Raw genomic sequence first — 13,717 nt, 5'->3', positions numbered from 1 at the left:
TTTTATGCTTAAATATAAGCTTTAGCTTTTTTCAACCAAATGCTCAATTACTAATGGACTTTCATGTAATCTTGTTGGCAATTTTTTTTTACCTATGATGAACATAATTACATACATATATGTATGTGCCACAAAATATTAAAACAATTATTTTTTAAGACATGGACCGAAAATGTGGGCATTTTATTTTTACATATATGCATACAAATGCATCACAACTTAAAACGAAACTGTAAATAAACAAAGTTGTCGTCCAAATGAAAGTCGTCTTAAATACTTCAGGACATTAATATTTAGGTAATTTTTGATTAATTGGTGTCCAAGACTAAACTATTTTCGAGATGTTCGGTTTAAGTGATATTAATACAATATACTATTTTTTTTTGCTTCTACCTCCATTTTTTTGAAATGTATTATATAATAATAAAATTTCAACGGCATGAATTTACGATTTTTCACTAAGTGTTTCCTGCTTCACATCATTAAAAATGGTGACTATTTGGTAAATTATATCAAAAACTGGTATGTCGTTATTAATGACTAAGATTTTGTGGCAGATACATGTGCATATGTACGTACATACATGTATTTTTTAAACTACATATATGTATTCTGCTTGTACTTACTCAAGGGCAGAATAAGTACGTATGTATTTTCAATTGATGTACATACACGGAACACACGATGAAGTCAGTTGGAAATCGCGCGCTGGTATTCATTTTGCTAATTTTTGAGCGCTGAATTTTGGAGTTACCGCACAACCCAAAATAAAAATAAACAAGAAAATAAGATGTATGACAATTGAAAAAATAATTTTACAATATTATTTCTTTTCCCATTTTTGACAACGCAAACCTTTATTTCGACAATCAAAAACAAAAACACGACGCAATCAACAAATATTTAAAAATATATACGAAATGAATTAAAACTCATGCAATTTCAACGATAATAAATGGAAACGGAAACAACAATGATGTTAATTTTAACAACAATATTTAATATAAAATACTTAACAAATATAATAATATGAAAAATAAAAACAGAAGCAGGAATCCTTCCTGAGCCCGCTAATCGATCAGTTTGCCAAGGAAGGTAAAGACAAGAAAGTCGTTTTCGAAGCACGTTTCAGCAAACCGAATTGTAAGCCAAAATGGATGTTGCGCAAGGATGTAAGTAAATACAATTATTTTTATGTGCATTAGCAAGTATAAGTCGAATAAGTATCTAGAAATTTTTTAAAAACCGGTATCTTATTTTTGAGTTTTATTTAGCTCGGATAGTATCGAATTTATTATACCCAAGGCACTTGTTTTCGATGGAATAAGAACCAAAAAACTGTTTCGGTTCAATGCAATGCAAATAAATAATAAAATTTGCGGTGCAATTAATTATTTCGTTTTATAAATACATATTCAGTAAAATTCCTCATTACGAACGGCCACACAAGCTTCAATTTCGTGCACACAGATTTTTCATTAATTTTCCCCAATAACCGGATACCCTACAAAGTATCTCATAAACCGACGAAATTCAAGAACATCCCAAGCATGTTTTCTTGCTCAACACATCCAAAATATCGGGAATCATTTGGAACATGAACATTTTAAACTTGAACCATCTATTTTAAAGCCGTCGACTATTAAAAAATTCTTTCAATCAAAGTATTATTGTACAAAATCCTTTATATACATATGTACATAGGTAATATTAATATGTATATTTGCATATATCCATAGACTCGTATAACATATGAAATAAACACCAGTTTCTGATCAATTTAAAAATTATTTTTTGCCCGAGATTTCGAGCCCGGTAACAAAAACACTGCGACGATGAATGTCTAATTATGAGGAATTTTACTGAAAATGGAAATAAATCGATTTTGTTTGGTATACTCTTCAAAATTAGAAATTTTGTATGGCCTTAATTTAATTATTGTTTTTGAAATCAATTCTCCTTGATGTATTGACCAATACCTCACTAATATTTACTACCCAACAAAAAGGAACTTTTCACTGGCAGCAAATACAAATTTAAAAATGAAAATGACACTTACCAGTTGATTGTCATGAATCCCAAAGTTGAGGATGGCGGCAAGTATACTATTGAAATAGGCGGTGTGTCCAGTACGGCATTTTTAAATGTCGAAGAAGCTGATCCCAGTTATACATTTACCAAGCCGCTTAAGAAGAAAATCGAAGGATTTACGAAGCACGAAACAACGCTGGAATGCTCTGTTAGTAGCAGTATGGCCAATGTCACTTGGTACAAAGATAATAAGAAAATCGATACTGATGATCTTCGTTACCTAATATCAAAAGATATTAATGGAAATCTTAAGCTTATAATCAAAGAATCTGTCCTTGAAGACACAGGTCAATACCGGTGCCAACTGGATAAGCAGCCAGATAAGACTGAGTCAGCAGTAAAAATTGTAGAATACCCATATAAATTTGTGAAAGTACTGAAATCCCTACAATGCATTGAAAAAGACAACATTACGCTGGCATGTGAAATAGACGATGCTACTGGTGAAGTGCAATGGTGGCGGGGAGATGAAGAAATTGAAGGAGATAAACGCATACAAATCGTTAAAGATGGCCGCAAGCGCAAACTCATAATAAAAGATTGTAAAGTCAGTGATGCTGGCAATTTTAGATGTACTACGAATGCTGACAAAACTGAAGCAGAAATTATAATCAATTGTAAGTAAGAAAAAATCATTTAGATTGTATAATATATTCGACCAGAGTGACCGAGGATTGCTTCAGAAGTCGAACTGATTTTGTTATAATAATTATTAACAACGATAATATAACGACTTCGGAAGGATAAGATAAGTTCTGTGTCTTCGCGTATCGAGGAAAATGGATCTTATCTGTTTTCATTTTTTAGTTGTCAGTGATTGTATTACCTACGTCCCTTCCAAACACTACTTTTTCATTATTTCTAAGTATATCTAAGAAGCTTCACTTTGGATGTGTCTCTTCGTGACACACGTTTTTTTTTTTATTTAAGCTCTCAAATTTTTGAGTTATCTTCAAAACAGTAATTTTTAAATAGGCAATTTTTTTTTGAATTCGATAAAATCTTTCATTTAATTTATACATGGTTGATTGGCAGAGATCTTTCTCCAATTTGGGGTGTGCGTCTTGAAGTTGTTCCACAAATGGAGAGACCTACATTTCTATGCCGCCTCCATACAGAAAATGTTTTTTATGAGGAGGAAATACATTCTAAGATTTGTCTATGCCTGCCAAGGAGCGACCGCTATTAAAAAAATTGCTCCTATGGCTTGGGGTTTCATGCTCGGATATTCGAACATACATCGGTACATACATTTGTACTCATAGGCTTCATGAATATGTATCAAATAGGCAATACACAGTTCGACCATACGTTATGATTTCAGACAAGAAACATTCATTTTAATACATAATACATAATAATTCATCATATATATATAGTATGTATCTACTTATATCAGAAATGATTTCGTTGATAAAGTATAGCAAGTGATAATTCAAGAGAGCAAATATATGGCGGCCGCCGTAGCCGAATGGGTTGGTGCGTGATTACCATTCAGAATTCACAGAGAGGTCGTTAGTTCGAATCTCGGTGAAAGCAAAATTAATAAAAACATTTTTCTAATAGCGGTCGCCCCTCGGCAGGCAATGGCAAACCTCCGAGTGTATTTCTGCCATGAAAAAGCTCCTCATAAAAAATATTTACCGTTCGGAGTCGGCTTGAAACTGTAGGTCCCTCCATTTGTGGAACAACATCAAGACGCACACCACAAATAGGAGGAGGAGCTCGGCCAAACACCTAACAGAAGTGTACGCGCCAATTATTTATATATTTGTTTTTTAAATATGATGAACTATGGAACATTTAAATATATTTTGTTTATTCTTATTGTTTTTTATGTAATTTTAAAATATTTATATATGTATATATAGATCAAAATCGTTTCAATAAGAAGCTTAAAGACACCGATGCAGTAGAACGTGAAAAACTTGTACTCGACGTTGAACTGCAAGATCAAACGGCACCTTGTGAATGGAAAATTAACGGTAACCTCATTGAGCCTAATGAACGCATTGAAATTAAAAATCTTGGCGGTGGAAAGCACCAGTTGATTTTCAATAATCTTGAACTTACCGATGTGGGTGAAATAACATGTGAATCTGGCAAGTTATCGTCCACGTGTAAACTAACCGTACGAAAAGGTGAAAGCCGACCAAACATTGACTGTCCGGATGAGTTCGCTGGTCCAATTAGTGCACCTGTTTTACTTGAAGTGCCATACAAAGGTAATTTTGGACTAAGCTTTAAACTAATTTATAAAGACTTTTATTCTTTGTTTAGAAGCATAAATTTCCTTCATTTTTGACATCAGTTGTGCCTACTTAATATACGTATTTCAAATATTGTTTCGCATTCTTGTTTCTTTATTTTATTCACTTTAGTCAGCGGTACAAAGCAAACTCCCATAGAAGCGAAGCTAATTAAGGATGGCAAACCTTTGCCTGTTAAGGAAGTTGAAGTAGGTGTAACTGAAGACAAAATCACATTTAAAATTAAGAAACCAGCACGTGAGCTTTCCGGACCATATGAAATTAAACTCTGCAATGGCCAAGGTGAAGATGTGAAGATGGTAAATGTTATATTCCAAGACGTTCCACAGCCACCACGAAATGTCGATGTTGTGGAGGTTTTCCAGACATCTTGTAAAGTGACTTTCGACAAGCCCGATGACGATGGTGGTTCGCCAATCATTAAGTATATAGTCGAGCGCCAGGACTTGAGCAAAAAGCAAAGCTGGGAGATTGTCGCTGAGGTTACGCCACAAGCACAACTCCTTAAGAAGATTGAAGACCTTACGCCAAAAAAACAGTACAGATTCCGTATGCGTGCTGTGAATAAGATTGGTCCTTCCGATCCTGCTTCTTTCAAAAACATTGTATTAGCCAAAGATCCATGGGATGAGCCAGGAAAACCGAAGAATATTGATCTTACTGATTGGGATACAGATCATGCTGATCTGAAATGGGATGCACCTGATGAAGATGGTGGCGATCCTATATCTGCTTACATAATTGAATATAAAGAGAAATTCTCCAATGATTGGATAGCAGGTAAGGAAGTTCCCGGCAATATGCGTGCAGGTACAGTATACGGTTTAAAAGAGGGACAACAGTATGAATTCCGAGTCCGTGCTGTTAACAAGGCTGGTCCAGGTGAACCCAGTGACAAAACGAAGGCTATAATTGCTAAATGCCGCTTTGTGAAGCCATTTATTGTTGGCAGCGGCCTGAAGAACATAACAGTTAAAAAGGGTCAAACTGTGCGTTTTGACATCAAATACGACGGTGAACCAGAACCGGCAACTAAATGGTGCAAAGGCTCAGAAGATTTGCTTTTCGACAATCAACGTATATTCCTTGATCAAATGGAACGTAACTCATGTATAACTATTAAAAAGGCAGTTCGCAAGGATACAAATCTTTACAAAATTATTTTGTCCAACAGTTCTGGTACAATTGAATCCGAAGCTCAAGTAACTGTACTAGATAAACCATTAGCACCGGGTGGTCCAATGGAACCCGAAGAAGTACGTGCTGATCATATCAAAATGAAATGGAAACGTCCACAAGATGACGGGGGCTGTGAAATCACTGGTTATGCATTGGAGAGAATGGATGATGAGACAGGGCGCTGGATTCCAGCTGGGGAAGTTAGTCCAGACGAAACATCTTTCAACTTCAAGGGCCTTACACCAAACAAGAAATATAAATTCCGCGTCAAAGCTATGAACAAGGAGGGAGAATCAGAACCTTTGGAGACCACCGAGCCCATTGTTGCCAAAAACCCATATGATCCACCAAGTCCACCCGGTAAGCCTGAAATTGCTGACTACGACAATAAGAGCGTATCGCTTAAATGGAAGCGGCCACCGTCTGATGGAGGTCGACCGCTGTTGCAGTACATCGTGGAGGTAAAAGACAAATTTTCACCAACATGGAGCGAAATAGCGAAAACTCAAACTCCCACACCTGAGTGCTATGTAGATGGCCTCAAAGAGAAAATGGTATACCAATTCAGAGTACGTGCTGTAAATAAAGCTGGTCCCTCAGAACCATCTGAACCTACTGACAATCATTTGTGTAAACATAAAAATCGTAAGTTGATTGTTTTAACACAAAAATTGTTCGTGCAAAATTTTTTATGATATCGACTAAAAAGCTTAGCTTACAACATTTTTATACCATCATTTGCTTATAGCTGAAGTACAGCAAGAGTATTCAATATATTATGCATCAGTATGTTGGTACTGATAAGATATAACGAAATATAAATTACGCTCAACCAACTGCGGCAAGCTAACACTTAATCTATTCAACTTAAATTCTTTCCTTTTGATTCAGAAATAAAAATGCTAAGCAATAATTTTGATGCATATTTTCTTTATGCTTTATATAAAATTATTAATGATTGAATGAATGATGAAAGAAATATATCGATAATAATATGCATTGTTTGTGCAACTCTACTGTACTCACACTATCCGAACTGAATTTCCTCATCAAACCTAAACCTCCATTTTTTCATATGTTTACTTGAGTTTATTTGTACATTACATTATACATTATTCTGCGTACTAATGCTCTATTCTAATTTTAATATACAAGTACTTTGTCTGTTCTCTTTGATTACTTTTGCCAACACATCATTGTTTCTTTGGCTAGGGTTTCGGATATATTTAGAATATATAATATTCATCGTAAAAGATGGTAAGATCGCATCTATTAAGCCAGTTACATCTATTAGCCTTACAATAAAACTCTTATCATGATTGATGTGTTGACAAGAAGATATTCAGTCGATATCTGTCTAATTTTCATAATTTTATTATCTTATCTTTTAATATCACAATATCCGTTCTAACACCTTCCCATATTTTGACACACACATTATTCTCAGTGCAACCACAAATCGACCGTTCAACATTTAAGCGGGTCACTATCAAGACTGGTCGTACCCACAAATGGTCAGTGGATGTCATTGGTGAACCAGTTCCAACATTACATTGGAGTTGGCGCGATGATATACCACTATCCACTGGCGATCGTATAAAAATTGAGAATGTCGACTATCACACCGACTTTATCATCTCGAATGTAATACGCAAAGACAGCGGTATGTATACATTAAAAGCTGAAAATCGCAACGGCGTTGATAAAGAAACCGTTGAGCTGATTGTAATCGGTATACCTACCTCGCCAAAGGGACCATTAGTGGTTAGCGATGTAACTGCGAATGGGTGTAAATTACAGTGGAAAAAACCAGAAGATGATGGTGGTGTACCTATTAAAGAGTATGTTGTTGAAAAAATGGATATAGCCACTGGCAAGTGGGTGCGCGTTGGACGCTCTCCAGGTGAAAAGGAGCCGCCCAGTTTTGATGTGACTGGCTTAAATCCAGGATCTGAATATATGTTCCGTGTATGCGCGATAAATGATGAAGGTGAGTCCGAACCGCTAACTACATTGATTGGCGTGGTTGCTAAGGATCCATACGATGAGCCAAATAAGCCAGGTACTCCAGAAATTACCGACTACGACAACCAGAGCATTTCAATTAAGTGGACACCACCTAACAATGATGGTGGTGCAGCCATTGAAAAATACATTATTGAGAAAAAAGATAAAAACAAACCTGATTGGGAGAAAGCGGTTGAAGTGCCTGGCAATCAGTTAGATGCCTGCTTAGCTGGATTACAGGAGTACGGAGAATATCAATTCCGTGTTATTGCTATAAACAAGGCAGGCCTATCGCCACCATCTGATCCCAGTAAAATTCAAGTCGCCAAATATAAGAAACGTAAGTACTTAATGTCGTAACTACCTTAAAGACGTAACTACCCTTATGAAATAGATTATTTGAGTTGGGAAGTTTTTGTCAAAAACATAAGGAATGATTTTATTTTTTGACTTGTGCTACCAAAAATAGTCAGAGCTTTTATTTTTTATTTTCTTTTTGGTGTGCTCTCCACCTACTTGCTCCTTCGTCTCATTGTTTGATCTCTTTTTTTGTTAGTCAAACCGAGAATCGATCGTACTAATCTAAAACCACTTTTAATACGTGCCGGTAAACCAATCAAGTATGATGTCAATATACGAGGTGAGCCACCACCGACTATTACATGGTACCAAAATGATAAGGAATTAAAGTCAGAAGAGTTACCTTCGAATTATGAAATTAAAAATATCCCACATAACACTAAAATTTCCATAATTGATACTGTACGTAAGCATACTGGTACTTACAAAATACGTGCGGTTAATGAACATGGTGAAGATGAAGCTGAAGTGGAGGTCAACGTCTTGGGACAACCAGCTAAGCCAAAGGGACCACTTGAAGTTAAAGACATTACGAAAGATAGTTGCAAACTCATATGGAAGAAACCAGAAGATGATGGTGGCAAGCCAATTACTGCCTATCAAGTAGAGAAGTTTGATAAGAAGCAAGGGCGTTGGGTACCAGTTGGACGCACCCCTGGCAATGATACTGAAATCGATATCAGAGGCCTACAAGAAGGCCATGAATATCAATTTCGGGTTAAAGCCATCAATGAGGAGGGTGAATCAGAACCACTTGAAACTGATGGTAGTATTATAGCTAAAGATCCATATACCGTTGCCGGTAAACCGGGTTTGCCAAAGATTGATGATTTTAATGAGCATATGGTTAAATTGAAATGGGAGCCTCCCAAAGATAATGGAGGTGCGCCAATTGTTGGTTATGTAATTGAGAAAAAGGACAAATACTCTCCGGTATGGGATGGGCTGTTAACCACAGATGTAAGTATCAGAAATGCATAAATTAAATATATAATATAATATAATGAAATGAAAAACAAAACTGACTTTTGCTTTCGCAGACACCTAATCCCGAAGCTGCTATTGATGGTCTGATCGAAGGTAACATTTACCAGTTCCGTGTTCGCGCCATCAATAAAGCTGGACCTAGTGAGCCTAGCGCAGCTACGGAACCTCATATAGCTAAACCGAGAAACTGTAAGGAACATAATATCCGCTTAATTTGCTCCGAACCATTCGCTACTAAATTGCTAATTGCTAATGAAATTACTAACTTCTTTTCTGTTTTATTTCAACATATTTCTTTTAAGGATTTTTTTCACACGAAAACGTATCTAAATTTTAACATATATAGTATATATATTTAAATATGTATGAAAATAAATATTTATTTGCTAAGCAAAGCTTTTTCGTTGGAATCTGTTATGTTGCAAATGTGAAATAATTTATTTGCCATTTACTAATGAACTTTTGATGATTCTCAGTGAAACCACATATTAATCGTGATAAGCTGAAGCCCGTAAAAGTTAGGGCAGGCCAAAATGTTAAATTTGATGTGGACGTGAGAGGTGAACCTGCGCCAAATCTAACTTGGGCATTCAAGGAGAAGGAACTCTCCAGCGATAACAAAGTGCGTTTAGAAAATGAGGATTATAATACGAAATTGACAATTTTGGATATAATGCGTTCGCAAACCGGAATTTATAAAATAAAAGCAGAAAATATAAATGGTATAGATGAAGCTGAAGTTGAAGTTATAGTACTAGATAAGCCAGCTAAGCCTGAGGGGCCCCTGAAAACATTTGACATACATAAAGAAGGCTGCAAGTTGAAGTGGAAAAAGCCGAGAGATGATGGTGGTGTACCTCTTACTGGATATGTAATTGAAAAGATAGACACTGCTGTCGGTCGTTGGGTACCAGCTGGATCCGTTGATCCTGAAAAACTTGAACTAGAAATTAAAGGACTTGAGCCCAATCATCGCTATCTCTTCCGCGTTAAAGCTGTCAACGAAGAAGGCGAATCAGAACCTTTAGACACTGAACAAGCTATAGTAGCGAAAAATCCATTTGACGTATCAGCACCTCCTGGTTTACCAGAGTTGGAAGACTGGGACGAACACCATGTGAAACTTAAATGGGAACCTCCGATTCGTGATGGCGGTGCACCAATTACTGGCTATATTATTGAAATGATGGATAAAGATACTGGGGAGTTCGTTAAAGTCTCCGAAGTTGACGGTCCGATATGTAAAGGTACAGTAAAAAAATTGGAAGAAGGACAACAATATAAATTCCGTGTTCGTGCTGTAAATAAAGCAGGTTCTTCGGAGCCATCTGAGCAGACAAATTGGCACACAGCTAAGCCACGTTTTTGTAAGTAATATATGTTACTAATTTTTAAGCAGACTTGCAAAAAATAACACTATTTCTTTCAGTAAAACCACATATTGACCGAACAAACCTGAAACCAGTTGCAGTAAAAGTTGGTCTATCTATAAGCCTTGATATTAGTGTTAAAGGTGAACCAGTTCCGAAAATTGAGTGGTTCTTTAAGGATCAACCATTAGAATCAGACAAAGAAGGTATAAAAGTTGACTACAATGATTACAATACCAAATTTTTTGTAATGCGTGCTAAACGGCCACAAAGCGGCAAGTATGTGATTAAAGCCACCAATGAAGTTGGCGAAGATGCTGCAGAACTAGATGTTACTGTTCTGGGTAAACCGGGTATACCAAAAGGACCACTTGAAGTTAACGATATCAAAAAACATGGCTGTAAATTGAAATGGGAAAAGCCAGTAGATGACGGTGGAGCTCCTATAGATTATTATGAAATTGAGAAATTGGATCCTCACACTGGCCAATGGTTACCTTGTGGAAAGAGCACTGAACCAGGGGCAAAAGTAATTGGTTTGCAAGAAGGAAAACTTTATAAATTCCGCGTGAAAGCGATCAACAAGGAAGGCGAATCGGAGCCTTTAGAAACCGAGAAAGCAATTATTGCTAAAAATCCATTCGATGAACCTGACAAACCAGGTCGCCCAGAACCAACTAACTGGGATAAAGACTTTATCGATTTGGCTTGGGACCCACCAAAGAATGACGGCGGTGCTACCATTCAAAAGTACGTCATTCAAATGCGTGACAAATCTGGACGAGCATGGATTGATGCCGCTACCGTACCTGGTGATCATACAAAAGGTACTGTTACAAGCGTTGAAGAAGGACATGAGTATGAATTCCGAATCGTGGCCATAAACAAGGCAGGGCCAAGTGAACCCAGCGACGTTTCCAGTTCAGTTGTTGCCAAACCACGTTTCCTTAAGCCACATATTGATCGTAAAGACTTACGAAAAAAGGTATTGCGTAGTGGGCAAATGCTACATATGGAAGCACCAGTAAAAGCCGAACCACCCGCAAAAATAACTTGGACTTACAATGAAGTAGTTCTCAAAACAACCGATCGAATCAAAATTGAAAATGAAGACTATAGAACTACATTTATTTTGCCGAAAGTAAAGCGAACAGATAAAGGAGTCTACGTTGTGACAGCCAAAAATGATTCAGGTATTGATACTGTCGAAGTCGAATTAGATGTTATCTGCAAGCCGGGCAAGCCAAAGGGTCCCCTTGCCGTATCCGATGTAACTGCTGCATCTGTGCACTTGAAATGGGACAAACCAGATGATGATGGCGGTGAACCCATCGAACACTATGTAGTTGAACGCATGGATACCGAGACTGGTCGTTGGGTTCCCGTATGTACATCTAAAACCCCAGAAGCAGATGTAACGGGATTGGTTGAGGGAAAACAATATTTGTTCCGTATAAAAGCTGTGAATGCAGAAGGCGATTCTGAACCGTTAGTTACGGATACCCCGACTACAGCTAAAAATCCGTATGATGCTGCTAATGCGCCAGGAAAGCCACAAATTACTGATTGGTCTGCTAATTTTGCTGACTTGAGCTGGCGTCCACCAGAAGATGACGGTGGAGCACCTATCACCGGGTATATTGTTGAAAAGAAAGATAATAACACCGGGAAATGGCAGAAGGTTTTGGAAACTAGCACACCTAATTGCAAAGCGCGAGTTAACGACCTTATCAAAGGTACAAAGTACCAATTCAGAATAAAAGCAGTAAATAAAGCGGGCCAAAGCAAACCCTCAGATCCATCCGATCAAATGACTGCAAAAGATCGCTTTGCACCTCCAAAAATTGATAGAGCAAATATTAAGGATATTATTATTAAGGCCGGACAACACATTCGTCTTGATATTAAAGTGTCAGGTGAGCCCCCAGCAGCTAAACATTGGTTCCACAATAAAGCTCGCATTGAAGATCAATCAGATGATATTAATATTGATTTTGAATCATATCGAACTAAGTTTTCAATTCCAATTGCAAAGCGTAAAAATACTGGCAAGTACACAATTAAAGCCGAGAATGATTCAGGTCATGATGAAGCCACATTTGAAATCACTGTCTTAGATAAGCCAGATAAACCAGAAGGACCCTTGCGTGTCTCGGATGTACACAAAGAAGGTTGCAAATTAAAATGGAATCCACCTTTAGATGATGGTGGATTGCCTATTGAGTATTATGTACTGGAAAAAATGGATTTAGAAACTGGTCGTTGGTTGCCTTCAGCACGAGTTAAGGAACCCTTCGCCGAACTAAATAATTTAGAACAGGGTCATGAATACAAATTTCGAGTCTTAGCAGTAAATATAGAGGGTGAATCAGAACCACTAGATGGGGAACATGCGGTCGTAGCCAAAAATCCATTTGATGAGCCTGGAAAACCAGGTACACCAGAAGCTGTTGACTGGGATAAAGACCATGTAGATTTGGTATGGAAAGCGCCATTAAACGATGGAGGTGCACCAGTTACAGGTTATATTATTGAAAAACGTGAAAAGGGTACTGAGCGCTGGATAAAGGCTGCGGAAACACCAGCAGGCCCAGGTATTGGTGAATGTAAAGGCACTGTGCCAAACCTTGATGAAAATTGCGAATATGAATTCCGCGTTAAGGCTATAAACTCAGCTGGACCTGGTGAGCCCTCCGATGCCAGCAAGTCTGTTATCACCAAACCAAGAAAATGTTCGTAATTCTACAATTTTCGCATTGTGTTTGACTATTTATTCATTCATTATTTCCATAGTGGCACCAAAAATTGACCTCCGTCATATTCACACCTATAATATGAAAGCTGGCGAACCATTATTCCTGGACATTCAGGTTTTCGGAGAACCTGCTCCCGATGTGACGTGGTCTCAAAGCGGGAAGTCCATACAAGCATCCTCATTTCGAAGGATTGAAAATGTACCTTACAACACAAAATATATCAACAGCAGTCCCCAACGCAAAGATACTGGTTTATATAAAATTGTTGCAATAAATAGATTTGGTCAAGATCAAGTTGAATTCCAAATCAATATTATAGGTAATTTGATTGTTAACACAATTTTACGCAATTTATACGATGCTTTTTATTTTACTACAGCCAAACCTGGTAAGCCTGAAGGTCCACTCGAAGTTTCAGATATACATAAGGAGGGTTGCAAACTAAAGTGGAAAAAGCCCAAAGATGATGGTGGTGAACTAATCGAAGGATATTTGGTAGAAAAGTTCGATCCCGATTCTGGTATCTGGTTGCCTGCGGGTAAATGTGACGGACCGGAATTTGTGGTTGATAGTTTGACTCCTGGACATGAGTATAAATTCCGTGTGAAAGCTTTGAATAAAGAAGGGGAATCTGAACCACTTGAAACTTTTGGCACTATTGTTGCCAAGGATCCTTTCGGTTTGTATTAAAGTGCTA

General features: G+C 37.3%; 1 protein-coding gene across 29 annotated transcripts in view; it reads left to right on the top strand.

Annotated features, from left to right (window-relative positions):
• Positions 1–13,717, top strand: part of LOC128870443 (twitchin) — a 243,403-nt gene that overhangs the window by 204,888 nt on the left and 24,798 nt on the right. For 28 of the 29 annotated variants that reach the window (XM_054113106.1, XM_054113098.1, XM_054113102.1 and 25 more), the window contains 11 exons: positions 1,047–1,172; positions 2,009–2,708; positions 3,963–4,316; positions 4,473–6,185; positions 6,988–7,887; positions 8,104–8,867; positions 8,948–9,083; positions 9,371–10,261; positions 10,324–12,996; positions 13,058–13,339; positions 13,400–13,699. In XM_054113106.1, coding sequence (XP_053969081.1) covers positions 1,047–1,172; positions 2,009–2,708; positions 3,963–4,316; positions 4,473–6,185; positions 6,988–7,887; positions 8,104–8,867; positions 8,948–9,083; positions 9,371–10,261; positions 10,324–12,996; positions 13,058–13,339; positions 13,400–13,699 — 8,839 coding nt within the window. The remainder of the gene's footprint in view (positions 1–1,046; positions 1,173–2,008; positions 2,709–3,962; positions 4,317–4,472; positions 6,186–6,987; positions 7,888–8,103; positions 8,868–8,947; positions 9,084–9,370; positions 10,262–10,323; positions 12,997–13,057; positions 13,340–13,399; positions 13,700–13,717) is intronic. The other variant, XM_054113104.1, reaches the window with a different exon arrangement.

Source organism: Anastrepha ludens, chromosome X, assembly GCF_028408465.1.
Source record: "Anastrepha ludens isolate Willacy chromosome X, idAnaLude1.1, whole genome shotgun sequence".
NCBI classification, from domain to species: domain Eukaryota; kingdom Metazoa; phylum Arthropoda; class Insecta; order Diptera; family Tephritidae; genus Anastrepha; species Anastrepha ludens.
This window is presented reverse-complemented; position numbering and strand designations above follow the sequence as displayed.